The sequence below is a fragment of the Protopterus annectens genome, chromosome 6.part0 (genome assembly GCF_019279795.1).
Source record: "Protopterus annectens isolate FY-2018-M chromosome 6.part0, PAN1.0, whole genome shotgun sequence".
In the NCBI taxonomy this organism is placed as follows: domain Eukaryota; kingdom Metazoa; phylum Chordata; order Ceratodontiformes; family Protopteridae; genus Protopterus; species Protopterus annectens.
This window is the reverse complement of record NC_056737.1, coordinates 1718385929-1718413487: the sequence shown is the minus strand read 5'-3', so window position 1 is coordinate 1718413487 and position 27559 is coordinate 1718385929. Positions and strand designations below refer to the sequence as shown.

General features: G+C 43.7%; 1 protein-coding gene across 2 annotated transcripts in view; it reads right to left on the bottom strand.

Annotated features, from left to right (window-relative positions):
* The window catches only part of ALS2 (alsin Rho guanine nucleotide exchange factor ALS2), a 2167716-nt gene that overhangs the window by 1106683 nt on the left and 1033474 nt on the right, over positions 1 to 27559 (bottom strand). For both annotated transcript variants that reach the window (XM_044075110.1, XM_044075111.1), the window contains one exon: positions 18336 to 18406. In XM_044075110.1, the coding sequence (XP_043931045.1) occupies positions 18336 to 18406 (71 nt within the window). The remainder of the gene's footprint in view (positions 1 to 18335; positions 18407 to 27559) is intronic.

Here is a 27559-nt window from a genome sequence, read left to right as displayed (position 1 = left end):
GCTTCAGAAGCTACCTTAGGAAGAAAGGACGGGTTGGTCCTGAGGAAAACACGGTCCGGATGAAAGACCAAGTACGGAGGTTTAGCTGATAATGCTTGAAGCTCTGAGACTCTCTTGGCCGAAGTAAAGGCTACTAAGAAGGCAGTCTTGAAAGATAAGAATTTCAGATCTACAGTAGCCGCAGGTTCAAGGGGAGCGGTCAAGGCCTGAAGAACTAAGGAAAGGTCCCAAGGAGGAACCGCTTGCTTTATAGGGGGCCTGAGAAGAAAGGTACCTTTAAGGAAAATCTTACACAATTTGGCAGACATCAGTGGACTGGAGTCATGACCAATGTGATAATGAGAAATTGCTGCAAGCTGTACTTTGACCGTGGAACTGCTGGCACCATCATTAAAAAGAGTGGTTAAAAAGTCAAGCACCAAAGGGAGAGGAACTGTGAAGGGGTTTAGGCCTTGCCGTTCCGCCCACAAAGAGAACCGCTTCCACTTGCTACGGTAGACTTTCCTAGTGGATGGCTTGTGAGCTGCCACCAGGATGGCCTTAACAGGGGACGAAATACCGGGAGTCCTGATCAGGAGTGGAACTGGAGCAGCCAAGCGGTCAGCTTGAGGTTGTCCAGGTTCGGAGGAGATAGATGGGATGGATGAGAAATCAGATCCGAATGGGATCTAGAATCCAAGGAGGATTCACTGAGTGAGACCTTAGGAAGGGAAGCAGATCTGTCGAGGCAAAAGGGAGCAATGAGGATCATTCTGCACCCCAACCGAGAGGCTTTCTGAAGAACTTGGAGCATCAGAGGCAAAGGGGGATAAGCATAAAGAAGACCGGGTGGCCAAGCATGCACCAGAGCGTCTCTTGGAGAACCTCCGGGAGGAGGTATCAGGGCAAAAAAACTGTCGCATTTGGTGTTTGAGGGAGACGCAAAAAGATCGCAACAAGGAGTTCCCCACTGTGCGAAGATGCGTTCCGCTACCTGAGGATTGAGAGACCACTCGTAGGGGGTGAGAATGGTGCGACTGAGTTTGTCCGCCAGGATGTTGGACCGACCCGGAATATGCGTTGCTATGAGAAAGCGGTTGGTGGAGATTGCCCATTCCCACACTCTCATGGCTTCTCGACAAAGGGGGTAAGACCTGGTTCCTCCCTGTTTGTTGATATACCAGACAACAGACATGTTGTCCGATTGAATCGCAATTGTTCCCAAGGGAAGAAAGGCCTGAAGTGCTAGCAACGCTAAGAGCACTGCTCTCATCTCTAGGACACTGATATGCAGCAAGGTCTCTGAATCGTCCCACGTGCCTCGGACCGTCCGGCCTGCAAAATGCCCCCCCCACCCGAGGCGGGAGGCGTCCGTGGTCACCGTGGCGAGAGGGGGAGAGGCACAAAAGGGGCGGCCTCCGCGGAGATCTGGAGAGTGTAGCCACCACAGGAGGGACCGCCTGCACGCTTTGCTGATCGCAATGGGATGATGCATAGGAAGAGCAAGATACGACCACTGAACCATGAGAGTCCATTGAAGGATACGCATATTGAACCTGGCGAGAGGAAGAAGCGCAATCGCTGCCGCCATGGACCCTAGGGCCCTCAGGACCAACTCCGCCGGAACTGAATTTGAGTGGAGAATGGCCCGCACCTGGAGCTGTAGGCTTTGCACTCTGTCCGCTGTGAGGAAGGCTCTCAGTCTCCTCGTGTCTAACCTGGCACCTATAAAATCTATGGGCTGAGTGGGTGCTAGGTTGGATTTTTTTGTGTTTATCGTGATGCCCAGGCGTGGAGCAAGATGGAGAAAGGAGTCTCACGCCAAGAGAAGTAGATGCCTTGTTGAGGCGGTGAGAAGCCAGTCATCCAGGTAAGGAAAGACCTGCACCCCCTGAAGCCTCAGGTGGGCCGCTACCACTGCTAATACTTTGGTGAACACCCTGGGGGCTGCGGTGAGACCAAAGGGAAGGACCCGGAATTGGTAGTGACTGGCTCCCAACCGGAAGCGGAGAAACCTCCTGGAGCGCCTGTCCATTAGTATGTGGTAGTACGCATCCTTGAGGTCTATGGAGCACATCCAGTATTTTCTCCCAGAAGGGGGAGAATAGACTGCAACGTGACCATTCGGAACTTCTCCTTGGGAACTGCCAGGTTCAAGAGTGAAAGGTCTAAAATTGGTCTTAGATCCCCCGTCTTTTTTGGCACTAAAAAGAACCTGGAGTAGAACCCTGATCCGATCTGGTCTGGGGGGACGGCCTGGATGGCTCTTTTCTTTAGCAGATGGCCAATTTCTGCCAAAGCGGCCTCCCACTGACCGGGTGGAACGTCGGGGAGGGACTTCAATTTTGGCAAGTGAAGAAAGGGGATACGGTATCCTCTGGATATAATCTGGAGAACCCAGTGGTCTGATGTTATGGACTCCCATGCCGCTAGGTGCTCCGAAAAACGTCGCCCGACTGCCTCCAGAGTGGAGCAGCTGGGCAACCCCTCAGGGCTGCTGCGCGGGCTGTTCAGAGAAGGGTTCTCTGGACTCGAAGTTCCTAGGAGCCCCTCTGCCCCTAGGGCGGCGTCCTCCCTGTCCTCCTCTGCCACGGAAGGACTGGTTGTCCAGAGCAGGCTGGGATTGCTGCGACTTCCGGAACCACATCTTCTTCTGACCCTTTTGGTTCCTAGAATAGGGCCTCTGGGGTGCAGAGAAGCGGATTCCGACGGCAGACAGTGTCTTCCCGTCCTTCTCGCTCTGGGTCAAAGTGTCGCGAACAGTTTTGCCAAAGAGGGCAGCACTATCGAAGGGGGCGTTCGCAAAGGACGCCTTGAAGGGCTCTGAGAAATCGCAATGACGGAGCCAGGCCTGACATCTAGTAACTAGGCCTGCCCCTGCGGCTCTAGCGGCACCTTCCGTAGCATGGGACAGTAGCCGCATAGAGGTATTAGTGACGGACCTGAGAGTGGCCATGCGGGTGGAGTGCAGCACTTTGTCCTCCTCCGACATGGACTCTGGGGGGGGGGGGTGCAGCGTATTCTTTTATAAGATCCCACTGCATCCTAATCACGTGTGCCAGATAGTTCAGCGCCCTCACAGAGAAGGTCGCTGAACTAAACATCCGCTTCCCCAAGCGGTCCATCATCCGAGACTCCTTGCTCGGGGGATGGACTGAGGGACTCTCCTGAGCAAGTTCCCTCTTGGTGGCCGTCGCCGTCAACATGGCATCTACCGGAGGCCCCTTACTCCAATGGGCACGGTCAGCCGGGGGACTGAGAATACGGTCGGGCCTTTTTGGGATTGGCTCCACGGTGTCCGGTTCCTTCCACGCCCTGGTGGTAATGAGGTCCACCAGGGGGTCGGCAGGAGGGGACACCCAAGAGGTAGACGGGCCCGCTTCAAATGCCTCCAAGAACACGGACTCGTCCGAGAAAGACTTAGGGGCAGACCATCCCCCCCTTATGCGGAGCATTTCCATGATGTCTCCAAATGAGACATCCTCGGGGGGTGACCTTGGGGAGCCTTCCCCTTCCTCCAAATCCGTGTCTTCTGTGAGAGACTCGGGGGAGTCAATGTGCCTCCTTTTGCACGTATGTTTGCGGGGAACATCCTCCGGGGGGCTGTCAGAGGGCCCGCTTCAAATGCCTCCAAGAACACGGACTCGTCCGAGAAAGACTTAGGGGCAGACCATCCCCCCCTTATGCGGAGCATTTCCATGATGTCTCCAAATGAGACATCCTCGGGGGGTGACCTTGGGGAGCCTTCCCCTTCCTCCAAATCCGTGTCTTCTGTGAGAGACTCGGGGGAGTCAATGTGCCTCCTTTTGCACGTATGTTTGCGGGGAACATCCTCCGGGGGGCTGTCAGAGGACTCCTCACAAACAGTGACCTGTTCCAGGGGAACAGCTTGGGGAAAAGGAGCGGGCTGTCCCAAGGGCCGGATGGTGGAAGCCTGACCCAGTGCAGATGGAGCGCGGGACGGAGCCGAAGCAAGTGCCGGGGGTCCGGAGACCCTCAACAGGGCCCTCTCCACTACATCAAAAGCCGAAGGGGAGCCGACCTCAACCAAAGGATCCGACAATCGGCTCCCCCTCGGATCCGAGGAGTGGATTGGAGCCGGGGCCGAAGCACTCGGATCCGAAGGGACAGTGCGCTCCGACACAGACGGCGCTGAAGGAGCACTGATCCCCCCGGATCCGAAGCTCGGATCCAGGCTCCGAGAGGTCGGATCCGAAGCACTCGAGGGCAGGGCCGGATCCGAAGTACCAAGTACTATCGGCGCCGACCCACCCCCGGCTCCGAAGCTGCTCGGCTCAACTGCTCCAACCCGGTAGCGGGTCGGAGAAGGAGCAATTGGCTTGAAAAGGGGTTGAGCTCCCCAGAGGGGAGGCAAGAGCACTCCCATCTGCATCTGGGCCTGGATGAACCTTCTCATCATCCGGTCCAGATCAGCGTCTGACAGGCTATAGGTTGATCTCGACGAGGCTACCGAGGTAGGCCTTGAGTGCCTCCTGGATAGCCTCGACGGAGATCGGGTCTCCTCCTCCTCAGGTCCCGGTGAAAAACACACAGGAGACCGGAGCCGAGGAGGGGGAGAGCCAGCAGACAAGGAGGCCGGAGGAGAAGCCCGCTTGGCTGGCGGGGCCGAAACAGAGGTCTCGGCCCGCCGCTTATAGTGCTTCTCCCTCCGGTCCTTCTTTCTAGCTTCCCTCTCCTCCGAACCACTACAGGGAGGTTGAGTCCCAGGAGGAGGAGGGGGAGCTGGAGAGGAGACAACCGTAGAAACGGTTACCCCCGAAGGAGCGGAGGCCGGAGCTGAGTCCGGTGGCAAAAGACCCTCCAAGACAAGCTTGGACCTCCGCTCCTTCAATGCCCTGGGGTTGAACCCTGCACAAATGGAACATCCAGAAGTGAGGTGTTCAACCCCAAGGCATCTAATGCACCGAGTGTGGCCATCAGCCGGGGAAAGTTTATGGCCACACTCGGAGCACTTAGAAAACACTGCTTTGGGTTGTTCAGACATCCCAAAGTACACAAAAAAAGTTACTTAAACTAGGGTAAAAGCAAAAGTAACTAAAGCACACACAGGCCCAAACACACACTACGCTACCAGCGAGGGGAGGGAAAAGTAAAAATAAATTAAAAACACTAAAAAGTATAATCAAGTAATAGGGAAACCTAAACTTTCTCACAACTTTCACACAAAATTACAAATTTAAACACTGTAAACACTAGAAAACTGCACTTAGCTGAAGAGCTTAGGAACACAAATCTGGTCACCAGCGTGGCAAACAAGATCTGAGGTCATGTAGGGAGAGCAGGGCATTATGGGTGAGGGGAGGAGCTGAGAGCTTGGATTCATAGCTGGTAAACCATGCCGCTTTCGGATCCGATGTCGGATCCATAACCCACAGGTTGCAGACAAATGAATCTCCTACTTCAGATCTGATGTTTTCCTGGTGCTGCAGTTTTCCTGCTTTAAAGGTTGCTTTTGCACACTTATCAAGTCCAAATGACATTCTTATATCATCTGAAAAAGTTTTGACAACCTGCAGCTGTGCCTTCAGTTCCTCATCTGATGAGCTATACTATTTTATACATGTCAAGCAAAGCACCTCTTTAGCCCTCTTCAAAAGAAAACAATGATTGGATGGGAGATGGGAAATTCACCTCAGGGACCACATCAGTCACCTTGCTAGACAGGGGTCCAGGGAAGTAAATACTGTGGGAAGAAATAGCCAGGGAATCTTTATGGCTAGGCTTGTATAGGCCCTAGGGCCAATAGTCAAGTACCAACCTATGAACATATTGACAAAGAGAAGATGAGAAGTCTTTACACTTTCTTGTTTTTAGGAGCCAAATTACAGCCATGGCCTAAAGCTGTTAAATTAACAGCTTAATTGGTTAATGCCAGGGCAGAGTAGCAATGGTGACAGAGAGTCACCCTGGAATATCCCCCTTTGATTTTTTATTCTTGGGATAATAATCTGTCCTTTATCATGGCTTAATTGCAAAGTGGTCTGCCACTGTTTCATGGTCGCTGTAATGTAGTCAATCAGTCTAGGTTGTATCTTATACATTTTTAAGCAGTCTTTTATCCATGAATGTGGGATACTATCAAATTTTCTTTTGTGGCTTTGGTCATGATGGGAAAGGTTCTATGGATCAGCCCACTTACACTAACAAACAACATAAAAAAGTAAATAAATCTACTAGAAAATGTCAGAGGTTTCAAATTATATAAAGGGTGTCATAGCTTGGGTCACCAGGTGTGAGTTTAGAATAGAGTGCAGTTCATTGCATTTTTGAGCTTTTCTTACATGGTAGGAGTTCCTCCTATGAGTGTGTTATACACTTCTCCTATGAATGTGTTATACACTTCACCTCTAGTTCTTTTTGGATGCCAGCAAAGGCATGAGAACTTTCCTTCTTTTCCCATCAAAACAAGTCAGACATTCCCCTTCAGTGCCCTCATTAGGCAGGTTTACATGTGAATCACTGAAGACAATTAACTTCAGGGATTCATCTTCCCAATGGGCTGAAATGTTAGTTATTTTTACAGAATGAATTTTCTGAACCATTGTCTCTTTCATGAGTAAAGTATGAGCCTATACAGTTTTAAGCTCTATGCTGGATTCCAAGCAGGAGGCATCAAAGCTTATAAATGGTGTAGGATGCTTGGTAACCCCACAAGTCTTGTCTTATTTTAGTAGTAAACCAGTCTCAAAAGGGGGGTAAGGGAGTTCGGCCTGCTGCACTGTCCCTGATGGTGCCACGATAAGAGAATGAAGAATTTTACATAGCTTACTTTATGTATTAACACCATTCTGTCAAAATCCCACATAAAAAAAAAAAAAGTGGTCACTCTCTCCATGACCAACTTGAAACGCAGATTTTACATAAGGAATAACTGAGGTGTGAAAAGCTTTATAAGCCACCACATACAAAGTTATCCATATGGCAGCGAAGCACCCGAGTAACATTTCTGTTCCTCACTAACCAGCACAGCAAAGTCAACCACTGAAAAGCTCTCTCCAGACTTAAATTTTTCACCTCATTATACTAACGCAGCCATACACCTGCCAGACCATAAACGCATCTCTTTAGTTTCTACAAACATCCCACACATCTCATCGCAGAATGGAGTCAGACAAGCATCAAAAAATAGTTCTACACTTGAAAAATGCATAGATCTAATGTCTATGGGATGTACACTCCACTATTTTTGATGATTACGGATAAAAGGACATGAAGAAATTCTGGCACACGTGCTGCTCAATCTTCTGTAAACTCTCTTCTGCAAAGTTGTTCAAATTCTTCTTGCCGCAAGACATGCTTTGGGTGTTATTCCTAACAGTACACAGCTACCTAGTGGAAATGTACGTCTAGCTATCATCAATTTCTTTGAAAACATTATATTCCACCTCTGTATCTCATCCTGTCTTGCTGATTTAAAACAATATGTCCTGAAGCAGAAGTACATATGTGAGTCAGATGGCTGTATCTGATCAGCTCCTGGTTCACTGCAAGTATCTTCTACAGATGAAGAATCAATAAGACCCTTCACTGCCTGAAGTATCAGACGGGTATGAAAATATCAAGTTATACCACTTCTCTTTTCTTCTTGTAGCTTTACCAGGACACCCTAAAATTCCATCTGAATATTGTATAGCTTATTGTATTGTCGACAATCTTATTTTTTTTACCTTTTTTTCAGATTAATGCTACTAATTCAAAGCAGAACCTGTGGCTTATAAACTCAATTGACACCAGTTCTTTCTTACCCACTTTGGAATTTTCTATGTTATCTTCTTTGGTATCAGTTCTTAAAGTGTCACCTAATTACTGACAATTTTATTACTATACTGGTTCTTTACTCTAGTATTAACTATATGCAGCCATGAATAGTGCATGGTTACACCACCATGCTTTACAAACACAACACCATCCTTGGTTAATGAAGACGGAGTCCTTTGCACTCTGCCCAGTCAGCTATTTTGAAGTACGTTAAGTCTCCCATTTCAAGCATTTTATTTGCAGTATGATGCTGCTTCCATAGTGCTGTCTGAACGCAGAATAATAAGCCGCAACAAATGCTCCTCTTGACAAAGAATTCTGAAGTATGCTCTTACTGCTGAAATATGCTCTCGAACTGCCATGCTCCTTGTAGTATCGTCTACAGCAGGAATTTATCAATCACAAGAAAAGCTAAATTGGATTCTGACCAAGCAGAAGCTGATACGGACTACAGCCAGACATTCTACATAATATTTTTGCAATCATTCCGTAAGGAAATATTTCCAATTCAGATCCACTACTAGCTTTAACTTTTTCACATTATTTCTGTATGTATCTGATATGTCTGTCTAGGATTACACTTTTCAGAGGACTACACATCATAGTGGCCATAGTTTTAATACTGAAGTTCTATGCCACATATTTAAGTACATCCTTAATTATTTACCACCATCAGTGAATAACTTCTAAGATGGACCACGACTGCTTCTCTAGCAATGAATAAACATCTTCATGATTTCCAATTGTCTCTCTGCTCATAAAGGATCCAACAATGAAAAGAAAATAAGCTTATGTTTTCTAGTCTTCAAGTGAAATAATCATCAATTAGCAGTTTCAAAGGTAAAAATACATTCAAGGTTTTTGTTTCTTGAATTACGAAGTACAGTGGATATAAAGTGTGTATACATCCCTGTTAACATGCTAGGTTTTTATGACATAAAAAAATGAGACCACAATAAATCATTTCAAAACTTTTTCCATCTTTAATGTGACCTATAACCTGTACAATTCAATTGAAAAACAAGCCAATCTGTTAAGGGAAAAATATAAAAAATAAAAAAATGTACAATAAGCTGGTTGCATAAGTGCACACACCCTTAAAGTAATACTTTGTTGAATCACCTTTGGATTTAGTTACAGCATTCAGTCTTCTTGGGTAGGAGTCAGCATGGCACATCTTGACTTGGCAATATTTGCCTACTCTTCCTAGCAAAAGCACTCCAAATCTGTCAGATTGCGAGGGCATCTCCTGTACACAGCCCTCTTCAGGTCACCCCACAGATTTTCTATTGGATTTAGGACTGGGCTCTGGCTGAGCCATTTCAAAACTCTTAATTTTCTTCTGGTGAAGCCATTCTTTTGTTGATTTGGATGCATGCTTGGGGTCGTTATGCTGAAAGGTGAAATTCCTCTTCATCTTCAGCTTTCTAGCTTATGCCTGAAGGTTTTGGGCCAAAAGTGACTGGTATTTGGAACTGTTCATAATTCCCTCCACCTTGGCTAAAGCCCCAGTTCCAGTTGAAGAAAAGCAACACCAAAGCATGATACTGTCACTACCATGCTTCACCGTGTGGATGGTGTTCTTTGTTGATGCAAAGTGCTGTTTTTGCACCAAACGTACCGTTTGGAATTGTGACCAAAAAAGTTCATCCTTGGTCTCATCAGACCATAACACATTTTTCCACATGCTTTTGGGAAACGATGTATTGCTTTGCATATTTTAGCAGAGCCTGGATGTTTATTTGTGTAAGAAAAGGCTTCCGTCTTGCGAGCCTACCCAATAGTCCAAACATATGGAGAATCCGGGAGATTATCATCAGATGTAGTACACAACCATTACTTGCAAGAAATTCCTGCAGCTCCTTCAGTGTTGCTGTAGATCTCTTGGCAGCCTCTCTGAAAAGTTTTCGTCTTGTCTTTTCATCAATTTTGGAATTTTTTTTTACCCTTCTCCTGACTGATACCTTTCAATCTTTTTTAATTTCTCTAAATCTTCTGGGTTTCTAATACCATGACAGGAATGGACTTCATTTCTAAGTCAAAGTACAATTAAAGTTCATGAAATTAGTATTGTTTCAATCTTTGATGTCAGCCAAAAGTGCTCTTCACAGCACCCGCACTGTGCCCAGTAATGACTCCTCCTGCATTTCGTACAGAGTTACATGGATTGGTAACATATCTAAGTTCAACTGTAGATTCTTTTTATAAGACCCGTTGCTCCTACTACTATTGGAACTATCTGGGTATCTCTCTTCCATATTTCTCTCGTTTCTGCCTGCAGATCCTGATATTTTATGACTTTGTGTCGCTCTGTACGCAAGACACTGTAGTCACTGGGTGCGGCGATTTCAATGATCAATGCTACTTTTGTCTTCTTTTCTTGGACCACTGTATCTAGTTTTCTGGCTTCTATCTTTAGAACTGTTGTAATGGGTGATCCCATGTGATATACACTTCATTATTTTCTATGTTGCTTTGTGGCTCATGTTTCTAATGTTTTTCAGCCACTTTAATACCATGTTTGCACCATCCCCAGTGTAACAATCTTGCCACATTATGCTTTTCAGTATACAGTCCTTCTGCCATTAGTATGTCACAACCAGCAACAAGGTGTGCAACTGTTTCCAATTCGGTTTTATAAAACCTACATTTGTCTGTTTCTCCACCATGTTCAATGGACTTTGTAAACCAACGTGTATGTAGCCCATTATCTTGGGCTGCCAATATTAAAATTTCATCTCTTGGTTTGAATTTGCCTCTCCTTAACCATTCCTGCATTTGTTCCTGATCAACATGAGGTTCTTCAGAAGTTTTCTATACTTGCAAGTATATCTATGCTTTTTCCATATTTCTTGCCTTCTGATCTGGTCCTTCATCTTATATTCTTTCATTTTTTTTTTGGTACATTCAGTTGCTGCCTATCTACTTCTGGTTTGATTTCCATTCCTGCTTGACACCGATATGCTTCTGCTAAATTAAGCAGAGAAGTCATCTTAGATTTATTCTTCTCATGTTTCAAGACTCACTACATTTGAGTCTTGTGAGGTCAGCAGATATGCGTGGAGTCCCACAATTGCAGCGCTATACATATAATCAATTTCAAGGAGGCCCATTCCTCCTTCGGAATGGGGAATATATAAGCTTGGTATAGGTTCATAGCTATCCCCAGTGAATTTTCTGTTTCCCATCCACTCATCAAGATTTCTCTTGAAGAGGGTCAGCGAGGTGCTCTGCTTGACATGTATGGGAAGTCTGTTCCATAGCATGGGCAGTCTCTGGGTTATGAACCTGTCCTTCCAGCATGTTCTGTTAACTGTGGTAATGAGGTTGAGGTCTCTGGAGCGTGTGGTGCAGAGGGATTTTTCTTTAGATGCAGCATTTCTAACAAAGCTGGGTCAGACATGGCTTTGTAAGTCAAGCAGAGATCACCTCTAAGTAGGCAATATGAGACAGAGAATAGTTGGAGTTTTTTGAGTCTGGCCATATAGGACAATTGTTTAAGGCCTAGGATCCTCTTTGGGAGGTACTTTTGCGGTCTCTCCAGTTGCTGCAGGTGTCTAGTGAGGTACATGCCAAATGGGACATTGTACTCGATGATTAGCCTAATGAGGGAAGAGTAGAGGGAGGCAATGACCTCTATCTTCCTGGATACAAAACCCTTAGTAATGAGATGTGCCACACAGAAGGAACTCCTGACCACAGTGGCAATGTGGTGATCAAAAGAGAGGTTGCTGTTAACCTGTGTTCCCAGATCTCTTATAACGCCGTCTGGGTTCAGTGGACTACCATCAATGTGGTAATTTCATGGGAACCAGGCTGTTCCCAAAGGGGATGATGACACATTTGTTTTTGGCATTGAGCTTAAAGCCATGGTTCTGACACCAGTCATTGGTCACAGTGGGTCCATTCTGTAGGATGTCAACATCACTTGGGGAGGTAATAATAGCTCCCAACTTGCAATCGCCTGCGACCTCCCAACTTGCAATCGCCTGCGACCTTTGTCAGCCAGAGTCCCTTCATGTTTGCCTGGACTTCAGAGAAGTAGATACCAAACAGGAGAGGACCCAAGACCGAACCCTGTGGGACTCCACTTGTGACTAATCAGCAGTCTGACTTGGCTACTTTCACACTGTGGGTTCTATCTGTGAGCCAGTTTGCAGCCCACCTAGTGATACAGGGGTTGATGCCAAGCTTAGTGAGTTCTTCTATGATTCCTGAGTGGGGAATGGTATCAAAAGCCTTGGCCAGATCATGGTAGGCTGTATGAACCACCTTGCCTTCATCCACAGCTCTGGAGACTGACTCAAAGTCATCGACCAAGTTGAGCAGGCATGATCTACCCTTCACAAAACCAAATTGTGTGGGATCCAGAGTTTGGAGATTCCCTATATCCTTGTTTATTAGGTCCATAATGATGCGTATACACTGATTTCTATAAAGTATTTGGTGAGCTTGAAGCATCCTTCTTGTTTTCCTATCCAATCTATCCAACATGTTTTGGGGCCAGTCAAATCACTCCAAAACTGTAAGTTAGGACAGGAAGAGGAAATTGGTTTATAGCTTGGATTGTGTTCCTAGATGTTAATGCTGTTTTTAGAATTAATTTAAGTCTTCTAAAGTATTTCTTACCAAGTTTTATTCGCATTTGCTCAAGTTTTATTGTTGATCCTTCATCAGTTCCCAAATATGTATACACTCCTTGCTCAAGTTCTTTTACATCACATTCTTGTCTTAAACTGATGTTTTTCTGCTTTAAAGGTTGCTTTTGCACACTTAATCAAGACCAAATGACATTCTTATATCATCTGAAAAAGTTTTGACAACCTGCAGCTGTGCTTTCAATTCCCCATCTGATGAGCTATACAGTTTTAAATCATCAACAAAGAGAAGCCTTTACACTTTTTTGTTTTTAGGAGCCAAATTGCAGTCATGGCCCAAGCTGTTAAGTAAACAGCTTAATGGCTAGGCAGAACAGCAACAGTGACAGACAGTCACCCTGGAATATCCCTCTTTGAATTTTTATCCCTGTGATAATAATCTGTCCTTTATCATGGTTTAATTACAAAGTGGTCTGTCACTGTAATGCAGTTAATCCACGTATGGTATATATCTTATGCATTTTTAAGCACGCTTATCCATGAATGTGGGATACTATCAAATGCTTTTTTGTAGTCAATTCATGCCATGCTTAAATTCTTCCCCTTTTTACAGTTCTCCACTATGACTTTAATAACAAATGACCCTTTGTTCCATATGATATTCTTTTATTGCCCTTTTGCTCTACTGCCATAATTGAGTTTTCTTCTTAATGACTATAAACTCTGTCGGCATCAATTCCTGTGTATAGTTTAAACGTTGTCGGAAGGCAATGTATTGGTCTATCATTTTTATGGTAGCTTGCAGGTTCACTCTTAAGTAGGAGCATTGCTTTTCCTGTTGTTAACCAGGTTGGTGTCTGTTCGGGGTGCACATACAAATATTTCTTACTCATGGCTAAATCTTCATACAAAGATGTTAATACTTTCAGCCAAAAATTAGGTACTGCATCTGGGCCTGGGGTTTTCCAATTAGAGGCTTTTGTTTCAATCTCTCTGGCTGCTACTTAATCCCATTTCATATCCTGTACCTTTAACCCTCTTATTCTTTTTTTTTTTACCTCTTCTATTCATTTAGCATCTTTGTATGTTCCACAGGATCTTCACAGATACTTCTCCAAAATATATCTACTTCCTCTTTTTTGGCAGTCTTTCAGTTCCTTTTACCTTATTTCCAATACTCTATAAAACGTTTTTGGGTCATCAATAAATTGCTTATTTTGTATTTTCCTTTATATTTATCTTTGTATCTTCTAAGTTTTTCTGCCTGTGCTGAAATTTTTATAGTTTATTTGTGATACTGCATGATAGATCCTGGTCTGCTGTAATACTGCTCATTGCTTTTATCACATCTATCTTTCTTAGTATTTTTGTTGATCTGTTCCCTCTCCTGTCTTCTAACAGTGACACTTCTTGTCTTAGCTGCTTTATAGTTTTCTGTATTCGATATTTCCATGATGGTATTCAATTTCTCCCTTTCCTTTCCCTCACTGCCCTGTGTTCTTGTGGTAAAACTTTATCACTTATTAATTTAGCAGCACAGTAATATACCCTGTTTACTTGTGTTTTATCATATGCATCTCTATGGACAGTTGTTCATTTGTTTTATCAGACTTCTAACTTTTAGGGTTTTATTAACCCTCTGCAGTCTATTTCTCTCATTGATCTTAATATAGCTATCCATGTCTATAAAATCAAGCAACTCTTCTCTTAGTTCATTTTCTTCCAAACTGAGGGCACATCCCTTGTTTTCGGTTTCCTGTGGGCATTCTAAAGAAAGCTCTATAGCATCTTCCTGTGGCACTTTCTCTTCAATTTCATCCTGTGCCACCTGTTGCTCTGTCATATTGGAAGTCATTGGCCTATCACTCCTCAACATTAACTGCATCAGAGTTTCCACAGTTTGCTGTTCCTTCCCTTGCTGTCTAGCTTCAAGTGAATGTTTATACTGGTTTCTTGTGGAAGGCTTCAAATTATCTTCATGTGGCACCTGACCAATTGCTTCTTGTTTCACTGGTTTCCCCTTAATTTAGATATCCATTACGCTATCCTGTTGTGGTGCTTTCTGAATTAGATTTTCTACACTGAATCCTTCATTTTGCGGGTACTCCATAACCTCAGTTTCTATTTCTTTAACTTCTCCATTACTAATCTCCTTTTCCTCTTTGTCTTCTTATTTTTTGTATTGTAAAGTTTTCCATGTCTGGATTCCTTTGCCTGTATTTCTCTTCAAATATATTTGGTGCTGCTCTTTTTTGTACTGGTTAGTCTTGCTTTCTTCTTTGCATAAATATTGCACCATATTAAATCTCTTTTTCTTTCCCATGTCCATATTTCTTCTTCAGATGTTTCCTGATCTTCCTGTTTCTCCCTACTTTGGGGACTCACTCCATCCTGCTGTAATGTAACCTGTGTTAGACCTTCTACACTAAATCCTTCACTTCTCAGGCACTCCATAACTTCAACTTCTATTTTTTTTTTAATTTCTACTTTACTAATCTTCTTTTCTGTGTTCCATCTTTGTGATATTTTTTTTGTGAAAATTTCTATATCTGGATGCCTTTGCCTGCATTTCTCTTGAAATATCTTTGGGGCTGCCTTCTCTACATTAATTAATTTGGCTTTCTCCGTTGCATACATACTGCACCATATCAAATCTCTCTTTCTTTCCCATGTCCACATTCCGTTTTTATACTTTTCAAATATCTCTTGGTTTTGTTGTTTATATTTTCGCACTTCCTCATATGCTTCTTTTTCCAAACAGATCAACGTGTCTTGATCTAAATACTGTTTTTCACAAATCTGTTGTATTAATGAAAACAAATTATCATTTGAAGCTTCTGACAATTTTCTTGCAGAAGTATTTTTCTTTCCCCCTAACTTCTCTCTTAATCGTTTTGTACATCTTGTGTCTGGAAAGTCTGGGCTTTTTGCATAGTAGTAACAATACAGAATTTCTTTCTTATCCTTAATAGTCCACTTTACCGTCTTTATGGCTCCCCCTTGTCCTATCAGTTTTTCTGATTTTTGTGGGCTACTACTTCCTTCTACAACAGGGGGGGGGGGCCTTTGATACTTTGTAAGCTCTCTGCGAAGCATGGCTTTTGCTGCATCAGGCAATTGAGAAAATGTCAGGAAAATCCTACTAGGACAGCTGAACTTTATTTCAGGTTAATCAGAATCTCTTTAAATGATGGCAGGTGTGTACCCAAGAAGACTGAATGTTGTAATTAAATCAAAAGGTGCTTCAACAAACTATAAGTTTAAGGGTGTGCACACTTATGCAACCAGCTTATTGTACGTTTTTTTATATTTTTTCCCCCAACAGATTTGTTTTTCAATTGAATTGTACAGGTTATAGATCACATTAAAGGTGGGAAAAGTTTTGAAATGATTTACTGTGGTCTAATTTTTTTATATCACAAAAAACTGGTATTTTAACAGGGGTGTCTACACTTTTATATCCACTGTAGTTCTTGAATTTGTTCAAAGAAACCTGGCCAAAATAAAGTTGCATTGTCTTTAAAAGGTTTTGCGTTCATCAGATGTCTTGATATTAAACACAGAGAAGTACTAATAATAGTGCCAAGTGCAATTCTTTTTGGAATGGTGTTCTTTGCAGATTCATTCCCTGATAATTTTATGAAGACATGTCCATCCATTTTAAAGACTGAAGTCACAGTCCTTGTTAAAAACAAAGTGATCAGCACTAAACAGACTTAAAGGCACTTCTAAGACAGCTTTTCAAAATTATTGATGACCAGGAAGAGAATCTTCCACGAAACAAGATTCAGAGCTACAAAACTATTTAATACCATAGGGACATACATGTCACTTATAAAGCTGAAAATGTTCTTAAACTATAAACTAAGGGGCTTGAATGCCAACTTCCAAGTGGTCCTGATCCACAAAAGTTGGGAAAACATGTACCTTAACCATGGAGTACGCAAATCAAACCAAATGTTTAAGACAAGTCAGGATCGCATGCAATCCAACCAAGGCATTAAATTACACTCTTATAAACAAAATCTCTTACAGTTCGCATTGTTAAAGCTCCCATATGGAAAGGTTTCTGGCTAAAACTCTTAACTCAGTGACTGGGGTCAAAGCAAGATGCAACTGCCTCTAGAAGTGGAGCCAGCCATCAATCCAACCAAAAAGACTTCCCTGACTTAGAATGGGATAGAGTAATGCATCATCAAGGAAATGAGAGCATGAGACCACTCCATTCTCAGTCATCATGTGGTAATAAGTATAAGATTTGGCCTTCCTTGTCTAAATTTTGCTACAAAGAGTGAAATCAAAGGGAAAGGTAGGCAGATATACAGGAATCTTCTCTGAGACGGAAGACAGAAAAGATCACTCAGCTCCCCTTGTCTTGATCAATAGAGATGTACAATGAAGAGAAATGGGACACATCAACCATTTAAAGGATGGGCTGATCTTCATAGTGCCTCACTCCTGAAAGTTCGTGACCAAACAAGTCTGCCTTATTCTCAAGTTCTAGTAGGGGATGGGAGCTGTGGCTGAAATAGTCCATCAGCACATTCAGTCTCCACAGGGAGTAAAGTAGTACAGGAGATATGCTTCATTTTATGGTCCACTGCCAGAGCATATTAATCATACCCACTGTGCCTATAAGTCAAGTGCTGCCTTGTTGAGATACTATGCCACAGCCTGGTTGTGTACCTCAAGAGGAAGTGAAATAAGCTGTGACAGTTCTACAACCAAGTCTTTGTTACAGGACTCAAAAATGTACTCCATGTGTCCAATCTCAAGAATGCTCAGATGCTTATGCAGAAAGGATGCTGGTGATGATACCCAAAGATATTCCCTAAAGCAGCTACCATGAGTGCACCTCTGCTTCCATCATTATTAGCTGATGATGCACAAGAGCTCATTTCTGCTATACCTAAAACAGAGAGTTGGCATGACAAAAAATGCCCGCAACTGTCAAAGGGCTGGGTGCTCTAGGAACCTTGGGTTACTGCCTGGCCTCAGGATGCATTATCTACTCCCACTGATCTGACAGTCATGCAGACCCACTCACCATGTAATGTCAGGCCTCATAATTCCTGCATCTTTCATTTGGGTGCACAGGCTTTCATATTGCACCTACTGCAGACCTTAACACTGATCACCTTTCCAGAAGGTACCATACCAAGGATGGGGTAAACAAAGCAGCTGCACCAGGTACAAGGTGTTAGGGGTCACATTCATGAAGTCCAGTTCCTGCATTCTTTCTTTTGTACCAGAATTTCTGAAAGCCAGTACAGAAAGGGAATTTGGAGCATCAGAACTTTGTGTGCAGTAAGTTATAGCAAGTAGAATGTCACAAATGTAGCAACTGTTAAAAAAGTTCAAAAGCTTTTTGTTTTACTTTGTTATTCTGATGAAAAGCTGAGGAAGGGAGGCTTGAAAATCCAGAGTAAGGGAGCAGATTTTTTTTTCCCCTTCCAGTCAAGCGCTTGGGCGATGGTTACATATCTGGCTACTTGCTTAAACTATCAGTGCAATGAAGCAGCCTTTTATTTTTTTCACTCTTCAACCGAAGAGCTGGGAAGGTGGGGCACTTGTACTGAAAACAGCCCCAGGCATCACAAAAGTCAGCTGTGCCTGTGTTCACAGGTAACAAAAATGGCAACTGTAAAGTCTCCATCTTGTGAACTGATACTGACAATGTTTACTACAGATGACCTTAGAAGCTGGACACAGTTATTACGGAAGATCCACATTTTCAAATGCTTTACTTTGGTTACTGGAAATGCAGCTAAAAAAAAAAAAAATTGCAGCAAACTTAAGATATCTCAGTCTCCCATCTCACTGTGATTTGCGGTTGCTAAATTAGTCATGCCCAAATAAGGTGGTGGTTATTCCTGCCTAAAGGCCATGAATATTCAAACTGGAGGACAAGGGACAGAAGGACATACAACACATGCATATAAAGAACAGCAGCAAACATTCCTTGACAAGATGACTTACATTCCACAGGTTTCTTCAGACAGAGGCTCCACCCAGAGTGTTGAGAGGGGGAAAATATGGTGAGTTGAAAACTGGAAATAAAGAAAACAGAATCAGACATTGAACAGTCATAATTTGTATGAATCCACTGTCCCATCCTTACAAAGCTTTAAGAAACATTTGCTAAAAGTTCTCAAAGCACTAGTCTGTAAAGCAAACATTGACAAAAATATACACAACCTTGCTTAAGTACTCTAACCTACCCTGGTTCATCCTTGGCTCCAGCTCAATTAACTAGCATCAGTGGGAACACTGCATGGCCCAACTTTTTCTTGCATCAGCAATGAAGAGAGATACATTACCTTACACAACAGCACTACTTGAAAGCAAAAGCACAACTCATTGAAACTGCCTTGCAGGTTTAGCCTTCCAACTATGTCATAGAAAGTCTGACATGCAATGTTAAATAATGGTACCAAAAATGTGGCTAAATGTTGCAAAAATTTAAATTAAACAATACCTCCAATCCTGCCCCATCCAACATAAAAGCAATCTCGATCATAAGTCTTATTAAATCATACAGCAATCATCATGGTTAAACTACACTAGAATGGTCTAAACAAACAGTGAATTCACCATTGCAAGTAAATAACTCCAAAACATTAGGCAGACATTTCTAAAGTAAAATTAATCTTGCACTATGCCTTACTGATTTTTTTAAACATCTTAAACTCATCATATTTTCATTAGTAATATGGGTATATATGTGTACAGATATATATATATATATATATATATATATATATATATATATCTATACACACACACACACATACACACACACACATACACACAAAAACAAAAAAGCTAGCAAATCATATTAAGGTTCAATTGTTTCAATTGTTATTGTCTTGCAATATATATTTTAAACAATTTTAATAAACTTCAACATTACTTAATTCCTGCATTTTGTTAAACCTGATGCCTCCTCCTGAACATTATTCTGCTTGTTCCCATAAATTCCATACATTTCTATGCTATTTGTTCCTTCTTCTTCTTATAAAGGTCCCACCTTTAGTTCTTTTTTTTCTCTTTTACAACATTCAGTACTTCAGTTACAATACTTTTAGGATCTAATTTCCACTTTTTAGTAATTGTTTTTCATGACAGCCCACAGCGTTAAACTTAAGTCCTTATTATGTTTAGGCAACTCAGATCCTATATCTCAACTCAAAAGAATAACTTCCCTTGTTACAACCATTTGTTTTCCCCAGAAGAGCAGCTTGCTCAATCAGCACCCTGTGCTGGTACCAGAAACCAACACCCCACCCCCTCAGCAACTGTCAGGGAGAGGAAGAAGTGCAGCATAAGGAATACAGAGATGGCTGACACTAAACTCAAGGTTTTCACCATGCATGATTCAAAGGCAAGAGGGGTCTACTGCCAACAGTGACCATTAATGCCCTAATAACAGTTTCACCACTTAGGGGTCAAGCTGTCAAAGACCAGCATATCAAAAGGAATGGTAAAAGGCATGAAACTTGGTAAGGGGTACCTGTGAGGGCATTCTCAAGTCTTGTACATGATTAGTCAGTGATGGGATTGAGGGGGCGAGGGCAAACTGACTAGCTAATAGACCAAAGTTTAGATCCAGGAACATGAGGGACAGTTCTTCAAATACATTTGCAGCATCAGCGTTTCAGGGCAGTGAAGGAAGGTGGCACTACTACAGGAAACCTAGGACTCTTCTGCAGAATAACTGCTGGGGGCTCTTCTCTAAAGGAGACTTGCTCCAACCAGATAAAAACTGGACAACCTCTATTCAATCATGAATGCATGGGTGAAGAATAAGAGTCTACCCAAGGGTGCACCAGATTTTGAAGCTGAGTTAGGTGTTGCCTTCCATTTTTTTCACTTTGTCTTTCATGCTCCCATGGAAGGAATGCAGATACAAAAATATCCCATGTGAATAAAAGAGGAGTTCTCTGGCTAGTCTTCTACCCATCACTGCTAGGTGCTGGGGGAAATGGGAGTTGACTAAGATCTCAAATTTTCCTTATCACTGCCATTAAGTTATGGGGCTGAAACAGTGACAACAATGTGTTCTAATCCTACACAAAAAAGGAAGCTCTACTAACGATAAGGCAAAAGCAGGTACACTTGTAAGCTTTTTTTGTTTGTTTGTTTGTTTGTTTATATATTAACCACAGAAGTGCTCAGATGACATTCAAAATATGTGAGGGGTCAGAAAGAACTTGGGATCCTGTTGGATGCATGCCCTTGACTCCAACAGGGAGATGCTGTGTGTAGGCCACAGGCTGTTTTCAAGATTTTAAAAAAAGTACAGTTGTGTACACTTACCACAAATGTAGATGTTTAAGTGTATTCGGTGCTGCAGTCCTGATTTGTGTGATTTCCTGCTTTGGAAGCCCTTGGCTGGCCTGACTACCACAGTAAAGAACTCCCTCCTCCCTGAGCTAGCAGACGCCCTTCCTTGACATCAGGACAGTTGGGTATAAAGGGAGCCAGCAGATAGCAAGAAATTAGTTTTACCTTGCCACTAGAATGCAAAAGTCCCACAGATGAATCTTACACAAGGGACCAGACAGAGAAAGAGAACATGTAAGGCATCCCTGCAGAGGGTCCTCTGAAAGAGGATGAGAGAGAAGAAAGCTGTTATTGTAAGGAGAATAAGGGGGTAGAGGGAGGGAAAGAAGACTGCAACAGTGAATACACTCAAACATCTGCATTTACAGTAAGTGTACACAACTGCACTATGTCCTTAACTGTTGTAGTCCTGATTAATCCTGCTCTGGACTTGGAGAAGGCTGACAAGTGGTAATGCTTGGTAAAGGTATATGCATATGATCAGGTAGCTGCTTCCAAAATGTCTTTGGTAGGTACTGCCCTCAGGAAAGTATTGGAAGTAGAAGTGGCTCTAGATGAGTGGGCCCTAACATATTCAGGGAGCTTTTTGCTGTGGTAGGTGTAACAAAAGGAAATACAGTGGGAGATCTGCTTGGAGATAGTTTGCTTGGAAATGGTTTCCTTTGCCTTGGGCTCTTAAGGAAAACTAAACAGGTGTTTTGATTTTCTGAAAGTTTTAGCACTATCAAGGTAGTAAAGAAATTGCCTGTGATACATCCAAGAAATGAAGAATTCTTTCCCCTTGGTTAGGTGACTTAGGGAAGAAGGTAGGCAAGTGCATGACTTGGTTCAGGGAAGTATCCATGACTACCCTGGGAATAAAGGAAGAATTAGTTCTGAGTGAAACTCTGTCTGGGTGGAAGATAAGAAAGGGTTGAACTGCAATGAAGGCTTGCTGCTCAGAGACCCTCCTAGCTGAGGTGATAGCCAAATAGCAGTCTTACAGGTCAAGAATTTTAAATTGGCTTAAGCAGCTGGGTTCAAGGGGGGTAAGGTCAATTTTTATTGAACAAAGCTGAGGTCCCAAGGAGGGGTGGGCTGTCTCCTGGAAAGTCTGATATGCAGCACTCCCCTAAAGAACTGTTTCATTAGGGCATGGGAAAAGATAGGTGGAAGAGTAGGGATGTGGGCTGAAATGGCAGAAGCGTGAATCTTAATGGATGAGAAGGATAAGCCTTTGCCCACTGAGATAGCCAGGTACTCCAAAATGGCTGAAATATTGGTTGAAACAGAGTTGAGGCCTTGTGGCTGACACCAAATAGAGAATCTTTTCCACTGGCAAAGTATGTTTTCCTAGTGCTGGGTCTTCTAGACTCTAAGGATATTAAGCACCTGACGACTCAGGGATGAATTATCCAGGCAGAGAGTTTGAGAGTCCAAAGGCTAGGTGCATAAACTTTCCCCTTGACTGAGTCAGCAGATCCACTCTCTTTGAGTAACTGGCAATGTTTTTCTTTGGTCAAACTTAGTAGGATGGTGTACCAGTGCTGGCTGAGCCAGTATGGAGCTATCAGGATGATCATTGGTCCTTCTTCCCTGATTTTTAGGAGGACCCTTGGAAGGAGAGGCAGGGGAGGAAATTCATAAAGAAATAGGTAGCTCCAGAGGAAGAAGGCATCTGTTTTCCAGGCTGTGTGAAGTTTGCTCCTGGAAGAGAATCTTTTTAACTGAGAGTTTTCATCAGTGGCAAATAGGACTATTTGATGGGGTCCCCATTTCTGGACTATGATGAGAAATGTTTCCCATGCAGCTGCCACTCATGGAATCCATTAAATGTCTGCTGTGGCTGTCTGCTAGAGTGTTCTGAGCCCCAGGAAGGTAGTGAAACATCAGGTGCAACCCCACAGCATTAGCTGTCTCCCAGATCTGCACTGTCAGTCAGCAAAGGGGGTAGGAGTGGGTGCCCCTTGTTTGTTTATGTACCACATGACTGTTGTGTTGTCTGTTTTGATAAGTAGAATACCTGGTTTCCAGTGATCCTTGAAGGTCACCATCCATTATGTACTGCCATCAATTCCTTCCAATTTATGTGCTTGTGCCTGAACTGCTCTTCCCATTAGCCTCGGGATAGGATATGTTGGAAATGGTCTCCACAGTCTGTGTCTGATGCACCCTGGTTCTGTGCACATGCTCGTGCCCACTATGCCAATTCCTACCTGAGGCAGTGGATTTCTATCTCCAGGGACTGTGAGTGCTGGCACCACTGAAGTTTTCTCATGTGTAGCCTGGCCAGAGGGATCATAAGCATACAGGATGCCATGTATCCCAGTGCTCTGAGGAATTCCCTGGCTGAGAAATATTGCCTCTGCATAATGTCCTGGAAGTACTGGGTAAAAAAGGAAGCCTTGTCTGGGGGAAGGAAGGCCTTATGGAGGGAGGAATCCAGCACAATCCCCAGGAAATCTATCCTGGTGGAAGGGTTTGTGTTGGATTTAATGATGTTTATGATGAACCCTACTATAGAGAGTAGGGTCCTTGGGTGAAGGCCAGATCCTTCAGGAGCACTGACTGACTTGTGGCCTGAATGAGACAGTCATCCAGATAATGGTAAATCTGGATCCCTCCTGTTCTGCAGAAGGCAATCACATATGCCAGACATTTGGTCAAAACCCTGGGAGCATCAGACACACCAAAGGGAAGTGCAGGTAACTGTAAGTGACTGGTACCTGCTCTGAAGTGAAGAAGACTTCTGTAAGATTCTTTGATAGGGATGTGCAAGTAGGCATCTTTCAGGTCCAAGGTAACCATTAGAGCCAGACGTGTGATCATGGGAAGAAGCTTTTGAAGAGTACACATTTGGAATTTTGGGACTAGAAGGAACTGACTGAGGATGGACAGATCCAGGACAGGGTGCCAAGAGCCTTCTTTCCTAGGGACCAGGAACAGCCTGGAGTAAAACTCTTTTCCTATCTGGCAGTCTGGTACTGGTTCCACAGAGCCCTGTCAGCACAGGTTGTGAATCTAAGAAATGTCCTCTGCCCTTTGGTTTTGTGGCACAATGGAGTAGCTTGAGAATCATAATGGTTCTTTGAAAGTGAGCTTGTAGCCATTTGAGATTATTCCAGAACCCATTTGTCAGAGGTGATGATGGCCCAGTTTTCTGTGAATAGGGAAAGTCTTCTTGCTAATCTTCCTCCTATTTTGTCCAGAGTTGGGGGTGGTGGGTAGGGAGGGGGATGAGTCATTGCTGACCACTGCAAAGGCCCTGTGGCCTAGAACTCCCTGGCCTGGGTGTTCCTGAGGATCACTACTTTGCCCTCTGCAACTGCTGCTGCCTATGACGTTTTTGCCTTTGATTTTCCTCTGACTGGGTTTTGATTGTTAGGGAAAGGACCAATGCTTAGTGGAAAAATTCCTACTGAACCAAGGTGGCTGGACTTGGAGGAAGTCTTTGACCATTTGCATGGATTTTGTTTTATTCACCACCTTTTTTAATACAGCGTTAGCCTTTGGTCCAAAAAGGGAGTCTTACCCAGGGGTGCATCTAGCAGTTTAGATTTGACATGCTCCAGTAACGTCTGTTCCCCAAGCCGTGTGTGCCTTCTGATGACCAAGCAAGAGACAACAGCCTGTGAAGATGCCTCTAGGGCATCATATCCACAATGCAAGGGGTGCCTAGCTACTTGGGAACTGGAATGGCAGAGATCCAGCAATTCTTTGGAGGTGATCTTGTCTTCCAGGGAAGAAATCTTTGTTTTTTTTTTCCAAGATATTCCGTTGGTATTTAATCATATGGAATTGGCAATTTAGGGCCCTCATGGCCAGGATAGATGAAGTGTAAACCTTCTTCCCAAATTTGCAAGGGCTCTGCTTGCCTTGTCCATAGGTAGTGGGTTTTTAGAAGTACTAGCCCTAACTCTTTTGGGGCCTGAGGTGAAACTCTGGGTCAGCAGAGGGGTCCTTTAAAAAGAATTTATGGGAGTCCAGTACCCTGTAAAACTTGTCTGGTTTACAAGCAGCTGGGGAAAACAGTCTGGATTGACCGATGATTCCATAAAGACATCTTCTACCACTTCCAAAACTGTTTGTGTTAAGGGAGATCAAGGAAATCCCTGGCCCTCTTTTTTGCTTGGGGGTACTGCTGTGCCTACCACTGGAAAACTCTCTCATGGCATGCAGTATCTCCCCAAAGATAATGTCATCAAGGGGTGAAGCAGAAGGCAACACCTCTTCTGAATCAAAACCCTCAAAGGAGGTAAGGAAGGGTCCATCTTCAAGGACAGAATCCTCCAGATCAGAGTCTTCATCTGAATCAGGGAATTCTGAAAAGACCTCAAGTTGTAGGGTCTCTCTTCCTTTTTCCTGAGGAAGATTCAGGGGGAGGTTGCCTGCCTATGATCAAAGAAATAAGGTTCTTGGCCAACTTGACTAAATCCTGATGATAATCTGTGGGACAGGAGCAGGTAGGCCTAGGCAGAGTACCTGAGGTCGAGCTTGTTTTAGGTGCAGCTTTTGTCCTGGGCCTGTGCACGTCCACTACTCTGACACCAGCCTCCTTGAAAGAAACTCCCAGATGCTGGCACACTGCCCAAAAGGATGTCGCCAGTTAAGGATCATTCACTGGAAGTCAAGGTCTGCTTAGCAACTCTAGACCCGACCGACGAACCAAAAATCTAAGACCAGAGCTGAAGTTGAGGGACCTTACAGCATGTTGGACTTCAAAAGGGTCTCTAAAGAGGCCTGCAACACCACCTTCTTGCAGAAGGGGTCTGCAAAGGCACCTCTCCTTCCTCTGGCGGATGGAGAAATGTTGCCATCCGAGGCCCTAAGTTTGGGTCTTTTTTTCCTTTCTTCATTTAGGGAGCTCAACCTCAGGATGACAGACAAACGCCATCGCGCAATGGGAAGCAGACTGCTGACTAAGGTGCTAGACAAGATGCTGGCCCTACGCCATACAGTCCTAGTAGTGAAAAGGGTGCAGATGGCAGTTTGGTTTGTCGTGGTTTGGGCCTAAACAACCGACACACAAGGTATGAACGCCTCTGTGTAGGATTTGTTTACCACAATGGAGACAGTTGTTAACTTTATCTGACATGAGTCACAAGTATGAGAGAGAGTTCCCCCTGGCACACTTAGTTTAGAAGAATGTCTCACTCCGGCGTGGACAGACCAACACACTCACAACTGCTTCGGGCTCCAGCAAAAGAAATACTGATGTCATGGCTTGCTCCCTTTACACTCAACTGCCCTGATGTCAGGGAAGGGTGTCCACCAGCTCAGGGAGGAGGGAGTTTTTTTTACTCTGGTAGTCGAGCATGCCATTGGCTTAGAAATCCCCTAAGTCAGGACTGCAACAGTCAAGCATGAAAAACATCAGCCACAAGACAAGTTACATTAAGGAAGTACATAAAGATGCTATTAAGGGCAGAGAGATATCTAAAGTAACTGCTTTTCCTGTGGAAAGAATCTCACTGTTTCAAGTGTACTGTTAATCCCTGGGGAATCATGGATATTTGTTAGTGAGCAAGCTAATTATTTTACTTATTTATTGACGAGACATACTGGGTACAACTGTTCATTTTTAAAGACAGATCAGGGGTATTAGTGTTATCATTAGGCTAGCCTAGAGTCAAACTACCACAAGCAGAGGCTCATAAAACAACCCAGAGGTTGTAGACCATAAAACAGTCCAGAGGTTGCTGCATTCAACATGTTTTCACTTCATTACATTAAGCACTAGTGTGGATATCCTGTGTTACCTCACTGTAATACACCAGAAACTGTGGCTGGTACTAAGCATACAGACTTTCACACCAAGGCATGACTCCTCATGTTTAGTGGGTTACAAGAAAGCAGAAACTAGCCAGATAACACCACCACTGAACACTGGTGAACACAAGCCTGACGATTTTAAAAAGAACCCTAGATATATATATATATATATATATATATATATATCTACATACACATACATCATCATCATCTTCTTTCAGCTGTTCTAATTAGGGGTTGCCACAGCGGATCACCTGTTTCCATTTCTTCCTGTCCTCTGCATCTTGCTCTGCCACACCAACCACCTGCATGTCCTCTCTCACATCATCCATAAACCTTATCTTAGGCCTTCCTCTTTTCCTGTTACCTGGTAGCTTCATCCTTAGCATCTTTTTCCCAACATACTCCACATCCCTTCTCAGCACATGTCCAAACCAACGTAATCTTGCCTCTCTGGCTTTGTCTCCAAACCTTCCAACCTGGGCTGACCCTCTAATATACTTATTCCTAATCCTGTCCATCCTCGTCACACCCAGTGCAAATCTTAACATCTTTAACTCTGCCACATCCAGCTCAAACTCCTGCCTTTTAGTCAATGCCACTGTCTCCAACCCATATAACATAGCTGGTCTCACTACCCTCTTGTAGACCTTCCCTTTCACTCTTACAGATACTAGTCTGTCACAAATCACTCCTGACACTCTTCTCCACCCACTCCATCCTGTCTGTACTCTCTTCTTCACCTCTCTTCCACACTCACCGTTACTCTGAACTACTGACCCCAAGTATTTATACTCATCCACCTTCGCCACCTCTACTCCTTACATCCTCACCATTCCTCTATCCTCCCTCTCATTCACACACATATATTCTGTCTTAGTTCTGCTGACCTTCATTCCTCTTCTCTCTAGAGCATATCTCCATCTCTCCAGGGTCTCCTCCACCTGTTCCCTACTCTCACTACAGATCACAATGTCATCTGCAAACATCATAGTCTATGGGGACTCCTGTCTGATCTCGTCTGTCAACCTGTCCACCACCACTGCAAATAAGAAAGGGCTCAGAGCTGATCCATGATGTAACCCCACCTCCACTTTAAACGCATC